Genomic DNA, 21,799 nt, shown 5'->3' with positions numbered 1-21,799 from the left:
TTATTTTTTTTTTCTCTAAGTTCTTTTATGATCCAAAACTATAAGTGAAAGCCAACATGTAATTCTGCACTCAGAGAAAATGGTGTTTTTCCATAAATGCATTGGGCAGTAATTGGAGTTTTTAAAGCTTCGGAGGTGCAGCTGGAGGGAGAAGCAGAGCGCCGTGTAGAAGGGTGTAGTTCAATAAAGCCTTTCTGGGCAACACAAGGGACCAGGAAGGGGAGACACTGGACATGAAACCTTCCAAACTGGGCCGAAGTGCAGGTTTCCTGCAGTCTTCAAGAGTCTGCATTACCCTCATGGTTGGAAATCGTGCTCTGTTCAGTAAGATTTTGGGCCAGAATTTGTCTCCTAACATCTCTGTTGTTGAGCTTTGAGTATGTTGAGCTGTTGTTAGCTTTGAGTATGTAGCTTTATCAGAGCAACCCTGTTTAGTTTCGGTCTTATACATGAAAGGGATGAATGAAAGCAGAATTAGATTATGCTTATTACATATATATTATTATATATTAGATAGAATACATATAGATATTAGTTCTATCTGAAAGCCTTGAGGGCCTGCAAATAAAACCTTGCTGGGTAGTTAGAACAAATGGAGAAAATTATGTGCAACTGAGGTCACGTGAGCAGAGGAAGAGGACACGATGGGAGCAAGGTCCCTGTCAGAAACCTCCGGTTGTTCCTGTCCACAGTGCACGTTGCCTTTCATCCTGCCCAAAAGAAGGGGAAAAAATTTCATAATCTTTTGTCACGGGGTTGGACAGGCTGCAGGTCATGTGGACAAAGCCATTTGCTCAAGTAGCTTAAATTAAGGGCTCCTGGAAAGCTGTTGAAATCTCACAGCCTTTCCTTCCTCAACGGGGATAAGTGCTGCATCCAAACCAAACACGGGTGGCTGCTTCTCCACTTAGTCCTGAGCCCTGACCAAGACCTGCCAAATTGTTCTCAACAGCATCTTTTGTATCGGGGAGATCATGCTGCTTTTGCTGCACTTTCTTTTAAAACGCAGCAGGCCAAGATGAGTTGAGGAGGGGTCTAGGATTTTAACTTGTTGCAGTTTTTCCAGCCCCTTGAAAGCAGCATTAATAATCTCTGGTGTTTGGGCCGTTTGGCGGTGTCCCTCCCTGCTAGTGTTGTTGTTGGTGTCTCACTGTCAGTATTTTGCTCTGAACTATCTAACAGCTGTCTTGGCTTCCTTCCCCGCTAAAACAACTGCTGCTTCACAAAGAACACAGATAATTTTGTCTTCCTTGATATTAGCAGATCAAGAGAGGCCTTTGCCAATACAAACTCATCTTTTATTTTTACAGTCTGAGTGAGACCCTTGGTAGAATTCGTTGTTCTCTTTTATTCTGTACTTGGAGAGCCGCTGACATCTAATCTTTTCATTTTAACTGGTGCTGAGTGGGTGGGACATGTAGAAGGGGGATATAAAGTGTCGCGAAAGAATCAAAGTCAAAAGGAAACGAAAGGCAAAACAGAAAAGTCCTGCACAGGGCATGAAAAAGAAAGGGCTGGTTTAAAAGCAGCAGAAGAGGAACAGTGCAGTCGTCCTTTAGCTTTTTAAAGGCGCCGAGATGGGAGATGCAGCACTTCAGAGTAACGTCCATCTCTTTCCATGTCCACAAGCTCCACACTTAATGCATGGGAAGGATGCACCAAGTGGGAGACATGGCTCATCCTGCTTCAAAAGCAGCGTCCTGGGCCTGCAAATGAGTCTCTGGGCAAGGACAGTGAGTCCAGGAACCCTGCTGCCTTCAGGGCATTAATACTCAGTGAGGGCCCGGGACGGCTGCGAAGGCACCGTGATGGGCATGTAGGTGGCAGGAGGTGAGGTGCTGGAACCAGGGAGGGGAATGCTAAGAAAAGTCATATTTTTGTCATCTTTAATAAGTAGTACTAGGTCTGGTTTATTAGTAGGACAGGAAGTAGTTCTGGATAAAAATAGGAGCACTTCATTTTGCAAATAGTTGTCTCTCTCTGAGAAAGATTTTAAACTCATGTGAAAATTTGCAGTGTTAACTGGGGACAGTATTAGTTTGTCATGCCATTAAAGCAAATCTCCTGTCAAATGCATGCTGTTAAAGGGCTCAGCGTCCAAAAGCCTGAGGGATTTTTTGGTGGTGATTTGGAGTTTCAGAGACAACCTGAAATTTCAACCTGTTTCAGACACAACTCTGTGAAAAAACTTGTGGTAGCTCCGTGCTGTCCTTTCCCACCATCTTGGTCTTTAAAATACCCTAAGTAAGTTCTATGCTGCTGGACTACTGGGCAGAACGAATGTCCATTCCAGAGCGTTCTCTGTGTGTCTGTGTGTTGTGTCCCAACCATCTCAAGCATCACAAAGCAACTTTGCTTTGTTCCCTCTTTTCTTCTAGACTCATCCATCTAAAAACACGTTGCTCTTTCCAAATTGATTTAGAAAAGTTCTCCAATACTGTACTGCACAGTAAATATTAGGATTTATTGCCAATTGGACAGTTGGGGGAGAAGGGGGATTGGTGGTAGCAAAAGGTGTTTTTCAACACCGAGGGTGAAATCCTGAGTTTTAAGTTAATGTGAGAAGAATTTTGCTCAGTCAGCTCAGAATGCCAAATTCTTGGCATTCTTGGCCCTGCAACCTCTACCTGCCTCTGCTGAGTAGCCCCTGGCCTGTTTAACTGTGCAAGGTATCAGTTCTAAGCAGAACTGATCACAGAGTAGTATTTGCAAATTATCTCCTTGCAGTCATGATGGAAGAAAAGCAGCCCAGCAGTGGGGGGGATATCTGCTAGTTACAGAGCTGTTATGATGTGGGTAAACAGTAGTACATTTTCACTCCCTTACTCCCACACTGATAATGAGCTGAACACGTACTATGAGTAATTTGTTTTTTAAGAATTCATATGACCCCAGAGCAGAGCATCTGTACCATAATTAATGCTTTATTGAAGAAAACGAAGGATTGCTTTTGAATTTAGGCTGAGGGGGTTGGCTGAGTCTGTGTAAAATGTAATAAAATAAAATTATCTGGGGAAGGGATCATATGTGGGAAATGTAAGAGGTTACTTCTAAGGGACTGCCAGAGGGCCCCTGGACAGTGAAGTGTAATATAAAAATCCATATAGAAAGAAATCTATTCCTCTTCACTTACCCCAGCATTTGTGAAGGAATTCATATTTACTTAATAGCTCAGGAAACTCCAAGGACCTCACGTGTCACAAATTACTATAAACGTCTCTCTACAAACAAAAAAGCCACCTGTTAAATCAGAGGACTATTCTGTGAGATGCTTTTGGTTATGTTTGAGATCTGCTTTTACCTGTTTTACTGACAGCAGACTGCTGTATTTGACAGTCACTTTACCTTTCTGTGTTACCAAGAGGTGTGTAACAGGGAGAGATGACTGAGACTGTGTAAATGAGCAGGCAATAAGTTCCCTAGGTACTTGTGATTTCCCTGGTATCATTCTCCTCTTATCCTTGTTTACTGCTTTTCCTTATGTTAGCTTTTCCCTTCTCCAGAGTGTTTATTTGAGTCACAGTCTTCCACTCACCCAGATTTCACATTTGCCTCTAAAGAATCCTGCCCAGTCCTGCATGTTGTGTACCAGACAGGCACCCTGAACTTTGAGTCAAATACGAAGGTAGGTTGCTTGCTTTAGCATCTGGTGTTATTGTTACATGCCTGCAAAGGTACCAGCCTATCAGATAAATATTTATTTAATAACTGTGGGTAGGTAGCAAATAAATATCATGGAGATTGGATAATGCAATCCCTGAAAGACTAGTATATGGTCTGGGTATGGTGGTCACCATCAGAAAGTCACCCTGACTGCTGGTAGCACAAGGCTTTGGCAGAGTTGTTTTTTCTCCATTTGGAAATGAAATCTTTTGGGATAGCTTGTGTACCACATGTTATGACTCTTTAATGTCTCAATGATGGTTCAGTTAAAAGCAGAATATCTTTATGCTCTGATTCCCTCTGGAAATCCATAGTCGTGGGTTGTTAAATAGGTGCAGTGAGCTCAGGGTTCTCTATGGCATTTGTATGATATCAGAAGCCTGAAGCTTCTCCAAAGACTGTCAGATGGAAAAATATGTGTGACTGCTCTTCAGTCTCTGCTGTTAGTGCTGTGTCTAGTCATAACCCAGTTGGCCAGTAGCCCCCAGGCAGAGATGCTTCATGAAAGGAGAGGACCGTCTCCCACACAAGCCCTGTCCTGAAGCACAGGTGCAGTGAGGTCCCACCACTTGGCTGTGTGTAGTTGGAGCCTTTATTCCAGCACAGCTCTGAAAGATAATTCAGGCATGGTCAATATATTTCCAGTTGAGCACTTGATCCCACAAAAACAAGCAAACTAAGGAATACATTCAGGTCAGTACTGTCCCGTCCTCCTGCGCTACTAAGCTTGAATGCTGAACAAAATGGAGCTATGGACAGGATCTGGGAAGAAAAAGAGAGCTCAGGTTCATGAGGGAAAGCACAAAAATATAACAATCATTTAGTCTAGAAATTGGAATAGGTAATATAGTCATCACTCAGATAGTTTTGAGGTGATAACACAAGGTATGTTTGGCTACATTTGATGGCAAGTACTCCTGGAGAGTAACATTTTTTATGCCTTTTGGGCCATAAATTCATCCTCAAACCAATAAGCTCTTGTACAACCTAAACAGGCAGTTCCAAAATTTCTCTTGCACATCTCAGGTTAGACACATTGACTCATCTGAGACATTAATGGTTGGGTGGTTTGAAGTAGGATCAAGAGCTCTTAAGACAAATTAATCAAATACAGTGAAAACTCTTTATTCCAAAACTCGTTCATCCAAATGACTTGGCCAGCTGAACAGTAGTAACCTGTTACCACTGCTACTCCTGCTGCCATGGCTACATGTCGTCTTAAATCAAAACTTTGGCTTAAAAAAAAAAACTGCATTCTTGTATGTCTGACTAATATTATTATACTAACATTAGCAGCACAACCTTGAAATAGCATCAATGTTCGTTAATCTGGGCACTGTTCTAGTCCCAAAATGCTCAGATTACTGACGTTCCACTGCAATTTTCTTCCCCACACCACTATCAATAGCAGTCTTAATACCAACCCTCAAATGTACCAATTGCCTCAAAGTGCCTTTAGGCAAATAAATAATTCTGTGGTGCAAGAAGAGGGAAAGGAGTTTGCTTTCTGAGTAGGTTAACCTGGACATTTTCCAGTCAGCAGATACGTATGTGGAGACATTTAGTGTTTACTGGTTTTCTCATGCAGGAGTTTGGTCATGCGCCTTATAGCTGGAGGGGGAAGCTTCGGGCACGTGCAGGCACTCTGGGCTGGAGAAGCCCTCGTTGTGAAGCTGCAGCTGAGAAGGCTCTTCTGCTCCAAACCAGCCAGGGCTTTGCGAAGCCTCTGAGCTGGTTTTCACCACAGAGGAGAGCTTCACGTGTAAAGAGGGGTTCATGGTTATGTAGGTCCTAGCTGATACCTACAAAGTAATTATAGACACCCGGACATAGACAGTTAATTTAGGATTTTAAGAAATATGATTTTTCCCTAAGGCTCCCCGAGCCCCAGCTACATAAATAGATGCAGGACACAGTAAATTTAGAAGGGGCAGGCGGAGGGAAATCTGTTGTGTCTGGGTGGGCACTGGAGCGTCTGACGTCCTGGCTTCGCCCTTGTGCTGGGTGGCTGGGGACGACGACAGCCATCCAGTTTCATGGAGCCCTTCTGAATCAGAACGTGTTTGCTGCTGTCACCTGTCATCTCTCCTGGTGACATCTCACCCCCTCAGACCTGGTTAGAAGCGATGCAGCTTTTCATTGCTTGCCAAAGTTTCTCTTGGAAAAAAATACACTTGGTAGCAAAGGGCTAATATAACTTGTTAGGCTCTGTAAAAGTATGTGGCAACTGGGACTTGTCTATCGTGTCCTTGTCTATCGTGTCCTCCCTACAGCGTACAGAAGTGACGGCGTGCCTGTGCTTGAGCAAATGCCCCTTTCCGATCCCTATAGCCTGCTTGCTTATTTGTTGGCGTTTGAGTCTTGCATCCCTAAACGGAGCATCATAGCCAGTCATGAGTCACCGTGCAGGAACGAAATGTCAAAGTTGAAATAAAGTTTACTGCCACAGTTGGTGTGAACAGTGTGACTGGCGGTGTGTCATTCTCATAGCATGGATGTCTGGGCAGGGGAGAGCTCCCTTGCTCCCCTCTTCGGCGAGAGCAAAATGGGCAGCGGGGTCACCGAAAGCAGGGCAGGTTCCATCCTGGTGATCTTGAAAACTTCTACATTTGGGGGATTCAAGAGAGTCTTGGGCTTGAAAACAAGCGTGGTGACTTAAAAGGATGTGGAGGGCGAAGTGCCCTCAGCCCTGAGGCGAGCGCCGTGCCCGGGGACAGCTCTGCGGACCTGCTGTCACCCCAGCGCTACGGCCCGTTCCCTGGCACGGCCGCGCGGGGAGGCTCAGGAGCCCTGATCCGTGGGGACCACGAGGAGGGCAGCACTCGGGTGGGCTTCGGCCTCACATGAAACCACCTGTGGAAAACGTCCTTGTCTGACCTCTTTGACAGAAATCTCCAGGGCCCTTCATAACGGGTCGTGCTCGCAAACTCTGCCCCGCTCCCCTGTTAGGAAGTAATGCTCGCTCGAGACACTTGCGCTGGCTCATTTCCTGTCCTAATGTCACCCCCGCCATCCCCCTCTCGCAACCCATGGTGTTGAAAATAGGCGAAGCTTGAGAAGTCACTGCGGCCTTGCTGCTGACGGCAGCGACGCGGCTCCTCTTTCTGCCCCGCCGCCGCCTGCCCGCGGAGCCTGCGCGGGCCGCTCAGAGCGCCGAGATTTCGTCTTCAGACAAATTCTAACTGAATTATTTTGAGATCTGTGGTTGAAGCCTGTTGTTTCACTATTGAAGGTTATATACTTTAAAAAATAATAACAAGAGGCAGAAACAAGCAAACAAAAAAGCAAGAGTTCCTTGTTTCTTAAATAGTAAATTATTGGGAGCAAGAATGGTCTTTTTGGCACACTTAGCAAGTGTCTAAGGGCAATTGTAAATAGGGTTTTCTTTCTGATAACAGCTTTAGGATTGACTGTGCAACTGTGAAAGCTGCTTAGCACCTTTGATCTCCAGGGACATTAAAAACACAGAGCACCTTGTAGTCTGAATATTAGATGATTTTTTCTTTTCTTATTTGTCTCTAAAACTCCCATTTTTCTTCAGCAGAACCCTATAAATAAATAAAATAACATTAAAAAAGCCCAACAACTGACAAATGGCCCTCTTGGTATTTTTAGATCTTTTATGGAACTTCATTTATAGAACATTATTTATAGATTTTTGATATGCTCCCAGCTAACCTGCCTTCTTGCCTTTTTGCAGGGGCCTGAACAGCACTCGAGTACATAGCGGCTCCCCTGGAAGTGTCAGCTTTCCTCTGCAAAGCTGGCGCTTCGGCAAGGACGTGCGAGGCACATGACCCAGCTCGGAGGTACGTATTGTCCTACATAAAGTGCCAGTGCGGAGCCTGTTCCAGTTTTATTAATTCCCATTGCCTACATACAGTTTGCACATTATCACGCACAAGGATTCGTTCTCCTTCTGGTTTGTGCCTCCTGGTAGGAATCTGGAGTCCTTCTAAGGCCAGTGGTTGGGTGGGTGCAGCGCACAGGAGAAATGCAGAGCAAGAGGAAAGCCATGAATTTCTGGATTTCCACAAATTGAAGGGAATTCTTCAGGTTCTTTCAAACAGACACATTACTACGTCTCCCAGATTCAGAGATCATCAGATAGAATAAACAGGTACATTTTTGAGAAGTGCGTACATGGAATGAGACAGTGCAGGTAGGGCTGATGGTTGAGAACAGAGGTTTGTTAATCTGAAATCTATTCCCAATCTGGTCTTCCCAAAGATCAGTGGCATTGTGCTTTGGGTACTAATTGCTTGCTGCTTGCTGGGTCTAGATTTGGTTTCAGAGAGATGTAGGGTGCCAGGCTGGCTGGCCTGCAGCAGCTGCAGCGTGGCTTGGATAGCACCAGGATACTCTGCTTTGCTGTCAGACACCGAATGTCACATTGATTCTTTGGGCTTTTTTGGCCTAAAATATCATTGATATCAAAATATCTATGTCTCCTAGGACTGAGGAGAAATGTTCTTGCCCGCGACACAGGAATCAGCCACCACAACACCTAAAAGACTGAAAAAGGCATGACAGGCAGCCAGGTAAGGTTCATGTATGCAAGAAGCAACCTTTCCCAAAACCTGAGAGCGGGTCAAAGCAAATGGAGCTAGTATTTTGGGACAGCCCCACTGCTGCTAACTCTTGTAACTCTATCTGTGTGGGGCCATTCCCAGCTTTCAGCTCCTTGCAGGGGAAAGTGAAACCATATCAACCTTGAGCAAATAGATGGACTTCACACTTACCTTATTTTACACCACTTGCACTTTCACCTCACTCTCATCAGACCCTAAAAATAGCCATTTTTTGTTTCCAAAGTCTTGATATCTCTCCAAGCAGTGCTCTTATTCCTTTTGGACTTCTGACTCTTGTGAGTCATATCTGCAAATTACATGAGTTGGATTTCAGTGGTCACCATCCCAAAGTAGCTGGCCATTTAAGGTGGAAAAATTCACCGTTAGTTCATGCATGGTTTGGTATATGGTGTCTGTGTTGTGAGTCTTTCCTGTTTATCTTTTTGGGCAGAAAATAGTAAACTGTTTTTTAAGGACAAAGACATTCAAATTTAAGCTTGCATTCAGAGGTTTTGTAAGCAAAACTTCTCTGAGCCTCGGAAGCATAATTGAGACTTCCTTGGAAAAGAATCAAAATGAGCTTTGGGATTTCTGATTTACCTACAAATAGCCGATTTGGTAGGGAGCAAATCCCAAGGGAGCCTGAGAAGGCCTTGGCAGGCAGCGTGGCAGGGGGCCAGCGCGGCTCTGCCGGGCGGCGGCGGTGAATATGGACAGGGCACAAGCACTGGGAAGCGTGGAGGTGCCTCCAGCTGCTGCCAGGAGTTTCCATGGACACTGGGCGAGATGCGCTTGCCGCGAGGAACGGAACGCTGGAAACGTTACGTTTCCCTGCACAGGGCTGGCACATTTAAGACGAGGAAGGCGTTTGGCCAGCTGCAGCATCTGACAAAATGAGGACTGTGAGTTTCTGCATTCACAAACAAGTTTCGTTGTGTTGGCAAGCAACTGCCAGGGCTGATGTGAAGAGTCCTTCCAAGTTTTGAGAGGGGGAATTTACACTGTGCTGAAAACAGCAATGAAATACACAGCTTCCTCGTAGAGCTGCCTTTCCCCTCTGCACTTTGTGTTTTTTCTGCTCCCGAGTAGACAGGGGACTGCTAACACCGCTTGTCTGGAAGATACGAGCGAAATATAAGACAGCTATTCAAAGGCTACTGCTGTCTGCCAGTGATTTATGGTACACAGGAAAGATTCTGATGTGTCATGCTGCAGGGGGAAAGGAAAGCGGGACCGGGGTCATGAACAAAAAGGAATTTGCTTATCCAATTTCCGTCTCTTTTTGAATTTGATTGGAACTCACAGTTGTCAGGCTGTGTTTAAGTCTAGTCTTTACCAATGCCTCCTTAACTGCGGAAGGTCAAAACCAATTATTGTTTTGCCTCCAGGGACTTTCCTTCTGAAGAGAGACCTTACAGTGGATATTCTTTAAACCCTTTTCCTTTCAATTAAGGCCTCAGATTCCTTTTTTAGAGGGTTTTTTTGAGCGGGGGGGCTGAGGGGCGATAATCAGGAGATTGATAGATTCATCAATAGCCTTGAAAAATAAAGCCTGTATGTCTCAGGAAGCTTGAAATCTAATTCCTTTCAACGACTTTTCTCACTCCGAACTTTAAATCTGTCATTTCATTGCAGCGGGAATGGAAAGCCCCTGGTTTTCCCAGGCTACAGTTTTCCTCATTTTTTTTAACCCTCAAATGCCATGCGGATTTATGCTTCCAACTATCTGGTGTTTAAACTTTTCACGTAGATTAAAACACCTGAGTTCTGGTTTGGGTAAGAATTCACAACTTTAAGGACTGGAGGGCAGGACCTACAGCAGCCGCTGCAGTCAGGCAGGTAACTCAGGTCTTCCAGGGCTTCAGGATGGAAAGGGTGAACATCCCGAGATACTGTCTGGGATTTTCTCCTTTCACTTCTGTTTGTTACACACAGCCTCATTTTCACAGTCTGACGGTGGTACTTTCTTCTACCTCATTGCAGAGATACCTACTAAAGCCCATGCCAGTGTTTTTGTTTCTATCCACCTATGCATCACACTTTGCTCTGATCATTCTTATATCCGTCAGAGGAGTTAAATGTGCTGCTTCCCCGGCATTTTCAATGTACCATTTATTGTGGGGGAAGTGAGCAGAAAGAAAACAACCTCTCTTGAAAAAGCAACTCTAGCTCTGGGGCTGAGGAGAGGAAGGCTGCCCAGGAACATTAAGTGCAGGAAACAATACTTTGGTCTTGTACTTGGGCCTTGCTATTTTTAATGTCAGCCCGAGCCATGCGACCGTGCTACCCAGTGTGAGATGTAACACGAGCACTTAACCAGGTACTTCTGAATACTCCTGTATTTAAGTGGCTGAAATACTGACTACACTGGCTGCTCCTGTAAAAACTCTATATTGTGTGTGCTACTCAAGGAGCCTGTTTTTCTGGAGCTGGGAGGTTTAAGGCTATTGATTAAGCACAGTCGCAGCTTCAGCGAAGCTTGCAGGACTGTGATTATGTAGTTACAGGGCAGCTGCAGGAATTAGGAGTTGTTCAGGACCTGCCACAATTTGTTTAATAAGGCCCAGTGCAGGTTACTTCAAATGCGTCGGCTGCCATCGATAGAGCTAATTTAGATGGGAGACGTCGGCCTGTGCTCGGGGTTATGTTGGCCCCAGAGAGAGCACGGAGGGACCAGCTCAGAGGTGAAGCTCCATCCTAGATGCCCACGTTTCATCAGAGAGTGTCTGTCTTCGTGTCTAGTGGGGATGATGAGTGCCCACCAGGTCAAGATACTAGTTGTAAATGGTTTATAAAGGTTTATAATGGTTTGTAGTGGGTTAATGCATTGTAAATGTCTTAATAATCAGCCATTACTTGAAAAGCTAAATAAATCTAAGGGGGTGCTGATAAATACTTAGAATATGCTGGTTCCATCTGAAACATGGCTATAATAAGCATTAGCCAAGTGTTAGTCCTTTCTATAACATTTATGAATAAAATGTATGTAAATAAAACTGGAATGTCAAGTGTGACTGAAATACTATGAAGTCTGACCGACAGCAGAAGTGCAGAGTGCTCTTGTCCTGTGTCACCGTGCTGGTCCTTAACCCTGCGAGCACCTGGGCAGACATCACAACACGGTGATGCCAAGTATTTATTGGTTGAAAATAGCGACCCCCTTAAGAAAATCACTGAGATCTGGCGAGAGCCTGTTGTTCTTGCCCCTCTGGACTAGCACAGACAGCGCAGTGGAAATTTCCTTTCCATGTCCCGGGAGAGCCTGTCCCCCAGGAGGGCTTTTCTTTTGGTGAGGTGTCTCTGGATCCCGCGCTGCTGAAGCAGCCTGAATCAGCACGGCACCACGTGAGCGCAGGAAGATCCCGGGCTCAGCCGCTGAGTCACATGAATAACTGGAATAGTTCTGCAGAGTCGAATTAATTCCCAGAACCTCTTCAGGCATATACCAGCAGGCACATGCTTTTGCTCCAGCATTACTTTACAGTGCTATGAGGTAGTGGGTATTTTTAATTGTGATAAACCCCTTTACCTGATATTAGAGCGTTAAGCCTTAGAAGTTTATTGTTGATGCTTTCCTGCTTCCAAGAAGATTTAAGAGTAAGCCAAGGCATAACAGAGCTATTAGGGTTAAGCTCAAATCAACTGTACAGTGACTCAGAGCTTGTTGTGGTTTCAGACCAAGTGTTAAGAGGATGGAGGGAAAATCTTGTTATTAACTATTGAGTGGCCTGTTGTTCATGCTGCCAGCAAAGACGGGCAGGGAAGCTCTGGGTTTTGGGATTTATTATACTTTGCAAAAGTGTCAGAGTTACAAGAACAGTCAATTAGATAGCTCCGAGATCCTGATGGAGGGAAGTCCAAAAACTATAATTTGGGCAGAGATATGAAATTCTCCATCGAAAAAGTTTGCAAAGGATGGGTATATGTTAGAGAAATGAACTGGTCTAAAAGAGGGAAGTGAGAGAAGAAGGCTCTGCAGCACTATGGAAAATCCAGATACTGCTCCAAGAAGCAGACCAGAGTGTGGGGGCTGGAATAGGGAAATGGGACAGAAAGAGAATAATAGGAAAGCAAGCTTAGTAGTTAGTGGAAAGTTTGAGAGTTTTTCCTTTTAAGCTTTATGTTGGCTGGATCACAGAGATAAGCTGGCCAGGCACGTGGGGGAGTGCAGAACCACTTGCACTTCCACCTGTCAGTCTTGAATATGAGCAATGAATGTGGGGTCTGATCTGCTATACAGTAAAGCATCACTGATGAGGAGCTAGTTACCTGCTCCTCTCTTCATTCTTCTAGAGCACTGAAGTCCAAGTTGATGCAATTTCTGCCCCATATGTTCACTAGAGGAAACTTCTGAATAACTTTGTGCCTTCACATAGAATCCACGCTTTTTTTTTCCCCATAAAATAAATGTGGGCCTCTTTGGTGTTCTGATCCTGCCACATCTCACTTCTGTTTCTCATTCTAATTTTTTTAATGTCCTTCAAAAAACCTTACACTGTGCTACCCTTAACATGTATTACGCACAACCTTCCATGAAAGGACACAAACTTTAGAAGTTTAGCACGATTGGGAAATACGAACCGCAGAAGCAGAAGAGATGGAAGGTCAGAGTTCAGAAGTCTGTTTGTCTCTGCTTTGTATTTTATTGCACAGATGAAAGAGTGTCACTTACTTGGGCTTAAAGGCAGTATCTTCCACGGTGATGTATGTGAAATGAAAGCTCACTAAAAACAAGCATGATTTCTGACATCTGTTGCTTGTTTGAGTGGCAAACCAGCAAGTGTTGAAATTCGTGATAACGGTCAGAAAGAAAGTATACAGTCCGGTGGCCATGGAAACCTCATATAGTTTTTTCCTGTTTCTTTTTCTACATTTTTTAATGAATGAATTGCTGGTGAATGCAGCTGGATGGCAGCCCAAGGGACTGCAGTGCTCAGCTTAGCCGCAGTGTAGGGCAAATCTAGTCAAAAGCAATGAGCTTTCTCCTTTCCTGTCCTCGCCAAAGTACTGTTTTCAGCAAGCAGCTTTTTTTAAGGAAAAATAATTAATTACCTCAGTGCCAGCGACCATTCTTTCCCTGGTCCCTCTGGCTCCAGTTGGAAAATGGAATGATGTAAACACGAAGTAGCAAGTCATGGCTCCTATCCACTATGGTCAAACCCGTTCCCTCCACTCCTGCCTCCCAAGCACTGCGGTCCTTAACGGAGGAATACCTCTGAAACCAGCAAGAGCAGGATGCAACATGTGGGGCCGGGATTTTCTGGGATGCCTGAGGGTCATTTGGATGTTTCTCCATGGTACGTAGAGCTGTAGGATCTTGATCCATGCTTGCTGCACTTACAAACTACCACAACATGCAGCTGGTGACGTTTTTGGTATACTCTTGGGTGATTAGGATACTTCAAGCATCTCTCATACAGTTTAGATATTGCCCAAGAGTTTGCGATGTTCTCCCAGTATTATGATACGATAGCATGTATTCTTTATCAAAAGAAATACATAGGACCTACTTGTTTGCTGCCAAGGAAATAATTTTCTTAATGTGTTTTGCCATATCTTATTTTGAAATGAAGAAGGATTGTATAAGGGATTAATCCAGGATTGCTGGTGCTTACGGATGTCCCTCTGTTGATTTCAGTGGGTTCTCTTTTAGGCCCTGATGTATTCACAGTGACAGCAGCAGCAATGCTGCTGATCGTACTCAGCTGCTCCTAAATCACTGCTTTTAAGAAATTCTTTGTTATTTTTTAGGGTTGATACAGTAATGTTTTCTCAGAATGTGGTCAGCACCTTCACACAAATGAAAACAGCTTGTGGTTTCATCATTGTCTTCAGTAAAAACTAGATGAGGCCTAAAAACTATACGATTACTTTGTGTGATCTTAATGCCTGTGTTTTACAGCTCTACCAAGGAAGGGTTAAACAAATGTGTAATTTGTAATTATTCTGCTAAGCTTTGCCTCTTCTTTATTTTTTTCTGAAACAGGCAAGAGGATGATGGCAAAATTGTGAATTTAGGGCTATATGGTTAGGCGGTATATCTAGCTGAAAACTGAAGCCCTGTTTATATTCCAGAAGAGAGTAGGACAGGTATGTGTTACAGGAACCCCCCTGGAGTGCAATAGTTAGTAGAATACTCTTTCTATAAAATTTTACAACTAGTCTATAGAATTCCTCAGAGATTATCAAGATGTCTTGCAATCTTATTATATTTAAACTCAAAATCCCTGCGAGGCTTCTAAATATCTGTAAAAAAGTCTGTCTGTATATGGACTTACCCAAGATCACATGGGAAGTGGGTCATGCTGGAACTGATATCATCATTGGATAATCGTGCTCGTTAGCACTTTAGCCTTTGTAATGCGCTTTGAAATCTTCAGATGAAGAGCTTCCTGGGACATATTTGGAGACCCTGATTCAGCCCTTAATTGAACTGAGTCATGTTGAGTCACCAGGAATTTCATTAGGTGAATCTTTAAAATCCAATACTAGGGTTTTCAGAGGACTGTGAGAGAATTTGGATACTCCTTCCATGATGCTCTCAGGAAAGTGCTGGTTTCCTAGTGCACTCTTCTCCCAACGTCTCCAGCTCTGGCTGCAAAGCTGGGTAGTTTCTGTGTTCTCCTGGCAGCTCCTTGACAGCTCCTATTCAGTGGCATCTGTTACACAGGAGGAGTTCACCACACCCGCACCTTGCCAGAGCGCGGGATGTACTTGGCTAACAACAGCAAAGTTAAAAAGGCAAGAAGCATTTTCCTTTTCCTTTCTAGGAAAGGCTCTTTACTCCATAAATCAGCTATTTGAACAAAACAGCAAAAGGCTGTGAGTAAGACACATGATGATTAAAATAATTTAGATTGTGAGAGATATAGAATTTAATGTTGAATATGAGTCTGTGTGAGTGGAATTAGCATCAGCTAACTTAAGCAATCTAGAAGCTGAGCACCGAGTCTCAGGGAAGCCATCTGGGTCTTCATCTATCATCAATGGGGAGAACCAGGTACACCGAAGCGGTGATTCATCCCATCCGTGTGGGGTGGAATAAATTGCATTGTGGAGGTGCTTCCCAACACACTTCCTAATATGTCACAAAATATGTGGAGAGTCTGAGGTGAGTAGCTTATAATTGCTGATGGATTTTAGACAGCTGGAGTTAGGTAAAATAAGGAGTAATACCAATATATTGCCATGTTCCATATTTAATGAAAAAGAATGCTGTTTAAAAGGCTAAAGCCTGAGTTGTACCAAACAATCATGAAGATTGCCTAAACTGTATGTAATCAATGAATTATAACTGGTCCTGGAAATGTCATATTGTCACCCTGAGGGATTTATGGATACGGGAACAGAGCATCTGTTCCTGCTCTGCCGGTTGCTGTGGATGTTAGAAATTTTTCACTTAACCTTGTTCCAAAGAAGCCCAGGTACTGCAAGTCTGTTAGTAACTTTCTTTTCCTTTGTAGGTAGCACTTGTAGCGGTTTTTATCTCATTACCACTCCTTTGGGGATAGAAGAGGGATTTAGTCAGGATAATCCATTCCGTGTCAGAAACATAAGCTTTAAAAATGCCTGATTTAGAATGCAGGACCATTCGATGTCTGCCTGTTAATTGGAGACACATTAGCTCTTTCAGTACTAGCTCCATGTTTGGTTTGATTTTTTGGACTGTGGAGTTCTCAGTTGGAAGTTTTCCATCTTCCTGGTGTTTACTGTGCCAAGCTTTCAAATGAAAGGATTTCCATTTCCCATCCTGTAAGACATCTCTACACGCAACTGTTCCTATGGAATATCTAGCCAACCTTGTCATGCCTTGTAAGGTCCTTCCATAGACAAAGACATTTGATTTATTCTGTAGCAACAAGGCCACAGAGTATACGACAGTCTTGCCAAGCACTCAGATAAGAGCAATCCCGGTTCTTAGGATAATGAAGGGAATAGAATCAGGCCACTCAGTCCTAAAATTCATCTTTGTGGATCTTGGCCAAACCCATCTGTGAATTTGGATGCAACTTTCTTTTACTTTCCATTGAGGATCCAGGTCCTCAACAGATACTCAAACCTGAGCAACGTTACAGGGCTGGTAAAATTTCCAGGAGATAGATGCAGTTTGGGTCACAATTTGTATATCTGTGTTTGATGGAGCAAATATAAAAACAATTCTGCAAGGGGTTTGGAGAATTGAGGTTCACCTGTGAGTCACAGTTGAGTTCACCTGCACGTCATACAGAGCTGTGCTCTTCATTTTGATGCTCATACGGTAAGACTAAAACAAAGAGCAAGTCTTGACTTACTTAGACTCATTAAAAACAAACAAACAACAACAAAAAAAGACATAACTGATGTGTGATGGTTCTCTGAACAGTTCCCTGTAAATTTGACTTGAGAATAACTGTGGGCAATCAGATTTTGGATGTAATAACAGCTTTTCTTTTGTATTTCTTAATCCCATTACTTTGCTTAATTATATCATGCATCCATTCAATATGTAAAATATGCTGCTAAGAATGTTCTGCTTTTAAAAATAACAAAAATATGACAGAAAACTAGATGAGTTATAAATAATACCAGAATCAGTACAAATGATGATGACAATATGGAGCCAGCGGGTCTAGTCGCACAAGTAAAAATTACTAGGCGTGAGAAAGAATTATGGAATGACAACTGTAGTCTCTGAATTTTTGAAATACTTCACACATATTCACCATGGAGAAACTTTGCAACAAAAGAAGAAAGATGCAGGATCTGCTGCTGTACTGTTACGTCAAAAGGACCTTCACTAATGACTTCAGGAGGTCTAGGATCAAAGTGTCTAATTTGCCAAAGGTTGCACTGGATGTCAGCGTCAGGATGAGCTAAAGCTTCTGGATTCCAGCCCTGTGTACCATCCATGAGAGCATACAACCCCTTACACAGTGTAACATTTGGCATGGTGATGATGGTATAAATCACTCCGGCCCCTCAGTTTCATATCATTCTAATGTTAATGCATCTAGAAGTTTAGGAAGAAGCATTTTGTTTTTTAATCTTTTTTCCTTTTAAGTCCTGGACATGGAATGTCCTAGTTTGATCTACAACAACCTGTGGGCTATTAAGACTAAGGCTGATCCCTCCTTTGGTCCGAGGAGAAAGAGTAGTGAAAGTGCGATATAGCAAAGATGATAAGAGCAGAAATAGACCAAAATGGGAGGGTTTACAGACAGCTTACGAGTTCCTGGGTTGTTCAGAAGATTAGTAAGTGTAAGGGATGGAAAACAACCATGAACTGAAAAGAAGAGGGATGGGGAGAGCTGGACAGCACTTTGGGCAGAATGCTCACAGGAGCTTTCAGATTGCGTTTTGGGTCTTGTTTTTTCTGTGGCATCCTTAGGGATACTTGGCATCCTGTTGCTTGCAATTTGTTATTTGGGAAGAAAATCAATTGGCTTGACTTACAGCATGCTGGATATGTTCACATAGATATTTAATAAAGAAACCAAGGACTTGACGTACGTAGTGTACTAGCTTTACGTCCACGCCTGCACATGAGTAATTCCCATCGATGCTGCTGATGCTTGTGAAGCGCCTAAATGAAGCCCCGAGTTATTTCAGTTTGAAGTCTCAACCTTCAGTCAAAACTAATATTTGTGTTTATGAGGGCTGATCAAATCTGATTGAAGTTTTTCCACAAACATTATTGGACTTTGGGCTGGGCCCTAACAAATAACATATTTTATAATTTGTTGTGATATTGCAGAAATGTGCTACGTTATTTGCTTATTGTTGAGCAATACTTGATTTTGGAAACTTTTTCTCTCCCTATATCAGGGGAGAGGTCCAGAAAATCATTCTTTTATGAACAGAACTGGTAAAGACATATATGATAAACTGTAACTTCTTTAATAAAAACAAATACTCTACCCACAAAAGAGAACATTGTACAGTGAAGGAGAAGGATGTGTCAGGAAGGAGAACTGAGCTTTTGATGAGTTGTGTATTTTTTTTTAAGCAGCAGTTGGTGACTATTTCATTCTTTGCTTCTTTTGTCTCAGTGCCCATGCAACTCCTTACAGAGCAATGAGTTCCTTCTCCAAAAAGAAATGCGGGATATCAGCCACTTGAGCCCCTTTGCGTCATGAAGGAAAGATGTTCATCAGAAGGCTTTGGAGATGGAGATGTTGCTCCGTATTAATAGTGACTTTGCCCATGAAGAAAAGTAGAGATTTGAAAATGAAAAAGAAGGATACAAAAAAAAAAAAAAACATGCAAAGATACAAAGGAAGCAAGTGAAGAACCTTGAGACGCAGTGACTGCACCTTGCTCAGCATTAGGATATGGAGCTTTTTGCAGTTGTTTTAGAGCACATGAACAACTAAAAGAGGTATCAGATTCGTAAGAGGGAGTGAGGAAGCTGACCTTGACAGCTGCATTTTTCAATGTGTGCTATATCCTTTTAAGATTGCTGTAAAATAGAGATGTAATTTAAGAACACTCATTTTGTTGATGGAAGCTGCTGGTGGTAGAGAAGCTGGTGCAGAATGTGATATGAGGTGCCTTCCATTCAGAATGCCTGGATCTGAGCCTCTGGGCAAGAATAGCAGATATTTTTTTCCTTGAAATAATACATAGCCTTTCCCTCCTTCTTATACATTATCTAGACCCTGTCTTTACAGAAAGCAAAGAGAGTTTCTTTCATATTTCTTCAGCTTTCATTGATGTTTCACATCTTACTCTATGCCAGATAGCAGAGTTCTTTTTTGGGTTTAATTCTTAGTAAATATTGAGACTTATCAGAACTAAATTTTTAGTGCCAAGTTAATGTGCTTGCTCTATCTCTCTCTTAGTGAGAAGAATAAGGTAGAGCGTGAACACATGGATTTTCAGCAGGTCTGAGATGGCTGCCTGGATGCTTGCGGGTCCCTTTGGGAAAATGGACGTTAGTTTAGCTCTCTTTTCCTGGGAGGCAATTTATTATTTCATTTTACCGCAAACAACAGAAAAGTAACACTTTAAAAGCCACTTTAAGAGGGTACTTAAGAGAATATTATTAAATCACCATAGGTGCATTCCATGAAAGAACTTCAAACCTCGCTAGCGCTTTTTTAACTTGTTGACATTAAGGCCTGATCTGGCTTCCATGGACAGAAATGACAGAACTGTCCCCATAGCAAGAGGGGCAACAGAATTGAAAAGTCATTGTTGCCGCTTTAATGCCAAGGGATTTAGGGATTTCCTCAAGCACTTTATAGTTATGTTCCCAGCTTTGTCTCTGTTTCACTGTTGATGGTCTACTGGTCTCCCTAATCCTCCCTGGGTTTTCTGGAGTTCCATCTTTGCTTCCTGCTGACAGATAAAAATTTATTGTTGCCAGCTCTAGTGTTCTTGACATACTGAGATCTCATTCCATTCACGTTAACAGAGGAATGTTTTGGTGTTTTCTTTTAGTCTTGCATTGTTTAAAGATAATACATTCAACTTATTGTTCCGTTCCTTTTAGCAACCTAACATCTGAGCTTTTAATTACTCTAGCCTCCCCACTTCATTCATGAAAGCTTGTTCATCACTTTGAAAACAGAAAATATTAAATACTTTCACAACATGAAATAAAAAGGCCTCCCTATCGCTAGAGCTCTGTCAGGGATGGATTTAGCTCCCCATCATTGACTTCACCTCGGCTTTCGCCACTTTTACAGTCCTCTTCCTGCCATGGATCTTTTTCAAGTGGTTGTTTAAATGGAACCGTGTAGGACATGTGTAGCGCCGTTAATGTGTTTATGTGCAATAGAACCACTGTATATGCCATGAATGTATTTATGATGCACTTGCTCTGGTTTATGCAGTGGGACATTAAAATCCAGCACATGTTGATTGACTATAACTACAGATTAATATCTTCTATGCAGTAATGGAAAATGAGGAAATGGCTGTCCCGTGTGGGTCTTTGTTAGGAGAAGGAGGGCAGACAGGTACTTAGATATCACTGAAGCTGTACAGTTACTCACACTGAAACCCCAAATTTCAAAAACAAAAACAAAAAGAAACAAACAGAAACTTTCTCTCCTCCCTAAAACATTGTAATCTTACTTTTTAAGGCAATTTACCTGAGAAAAAAGATTTATTTTTCAGAACTAGTCAATTAGTAGTTCAGATAGCTTAATTTGTGAACTGCAAACTATTCTCCATGACTATTGCTTTTAAATGCTCACTCTTATCATTACTCTGTGCTGTTTGCCACTTAAGTCACCGAATATTGTTTCCTTATCGCTGACTCGATAACTCCCAAACCCATGAAGACTCCTTGCTATCCTAAGTCCTTGTTTTTCTGAGGCTGATGTGTGCAAGGAGGGCTGTATGAATCCTTACAACAGTGCGCCCTTTAACACATTCATTCATACAACTGTTTGTTGTGAACAAGTGAAAAACAAGGCTATGGTTGAGACAAATAGCTGAGTATTATAAACAGGTATATGAAATTTAAGTAATACATAATTATTGCAAGAGGTTTTAGTGAGAGAAATATTTGAAGACTCAGTTTCCAGTCTCTGCTAATTTCGAGATGTAGAAAAAATATGATAGAAGTGGAGAGGGATTTTCAGACTCACTTTTTCAATCATATTATTGAGAATTTTTTTCTGATATAATTTTCAATCCTCTCTCCCTCAGCTTGGGTAATAAATATGCCCTGAGAACATGAAACTATTGAGCAAATATTGAGAATCTTGGACAAGGGGCCTTAATGATTTCATTTAAAGTGGCGTTCATTCATTTCTTGCGATTTATCTGCTTCTTTTTTCAGTTTCTGATGTTCCTACTTAAATAAGACTCCCTTCCAATTAAGTGAATGAACCTTAGGATTGAGTAAAGCTGTCATAGGAATTAAAATGAATATGACTGATTTTTGTAATATAACTTGGAAGCAATTACCAGTTTTCTATCTTCATGCATGCCTGGAAAATTTACACTTAACCCAGCAATACACCTTAATTAAAGGTCTATCTATCTATCTATATAACCTTCTCTTTCTAGCCAAAGTCCTCCTGTGAGCTATATTAAATTTACTATGGCTTTATCTCTTTATTAATAACCTTTTTGTATATTTTCAATTAAGTTTCTGGTCATATTATAGCATTGAGATAAAGGCTGTCGCTGACCTTTAATAGGATGTGGATAATAGAACATCTTTTGGCACATGTCCTCTTTCGGTATTACAACCTCTCACTTTTACTAAAATCATCCATGAAATTCGCAGTTTGCTAAATGTGGATGTTGCAGCAAGGAAGGCTGCACCAGCCTGCATTAGAACTGGATGGACATCCACTTGCAGTCTGGGATACTAGACAGTGCTGAAACAACCTCACATTTTTTGTCCTATGGCAAACACCAGTGGGAGACTGCAAAATACTCTTAATGTGAGATAAAAATACTTGATTTTGACTGATATCTTCCATATGGCAAGTCATGCTTTTCCCCACATGAACTCTGAGGATTGCCGAGGAGCGGAGGATGTAGCTTCAAATGATTAGTACCACATCACATCTGAATTCAGATGTTAATGTTCTAGCATTTGGACAACAAATAAAATTAGTAAT

General features: G+C 42.4%; 1 protein-coding gene across 4 annotated transcripts in view; it reads left to right on the top strand.

Annotated features, from left to right (window-relative positions):
• Positions 1–21,799, top strand: part of FGGY (FGGY carbohydrate kinase domain containing) — a 303,483-nt gene that overhangs the window by 130,880 nt on the left and 150,804 nt on the right. For 3 of the 4 annotated variants that reach the window (XM_088522434.1, XM_088522436.1, XM_088522433.1), the window contains exon 2: positions 7,364–7,472. The exons of the other annotated variant lie outside the window; for it this stretch is intronic. In XM_088522434.1, the coding sequence (XP_088378560.1) occupies positions 7,457–7,472 (16 nt within the window). In that variant the 5' untranslated portion in view covers positions 7,364–7,456. The remainder of the gene's footprint in view (positions 1–7,363; positions 7,473–21,799) is intronic. 4 annotated transcript variants of the gene reach the window in all.

The sequence above is a fragment of the Tinamus guttatus genome, unplaced genomic scaffold (genome assembly GCF_059628265.1).
Source record: "Tinamus guttatus ecotype Peru unplaced genomic scaffold, ASM5962826v1 Tinamus_guttatus_pri_ptg000153l, whole genome shotgun sequence".
In the NCBI taxonomy this organism is placed as follows: domain Eukaryota; kingdom Metazoa; phylum Chordata; class Aves; order Tinamiformes; family Tinamidae; genus Tinamus; species Tinamus guttatus.
The sequence above is the reverse complement of the archived record's forward strand: the minus strand, read 5'-3'. Positions and strand labels throughout refer to the sequence as shown.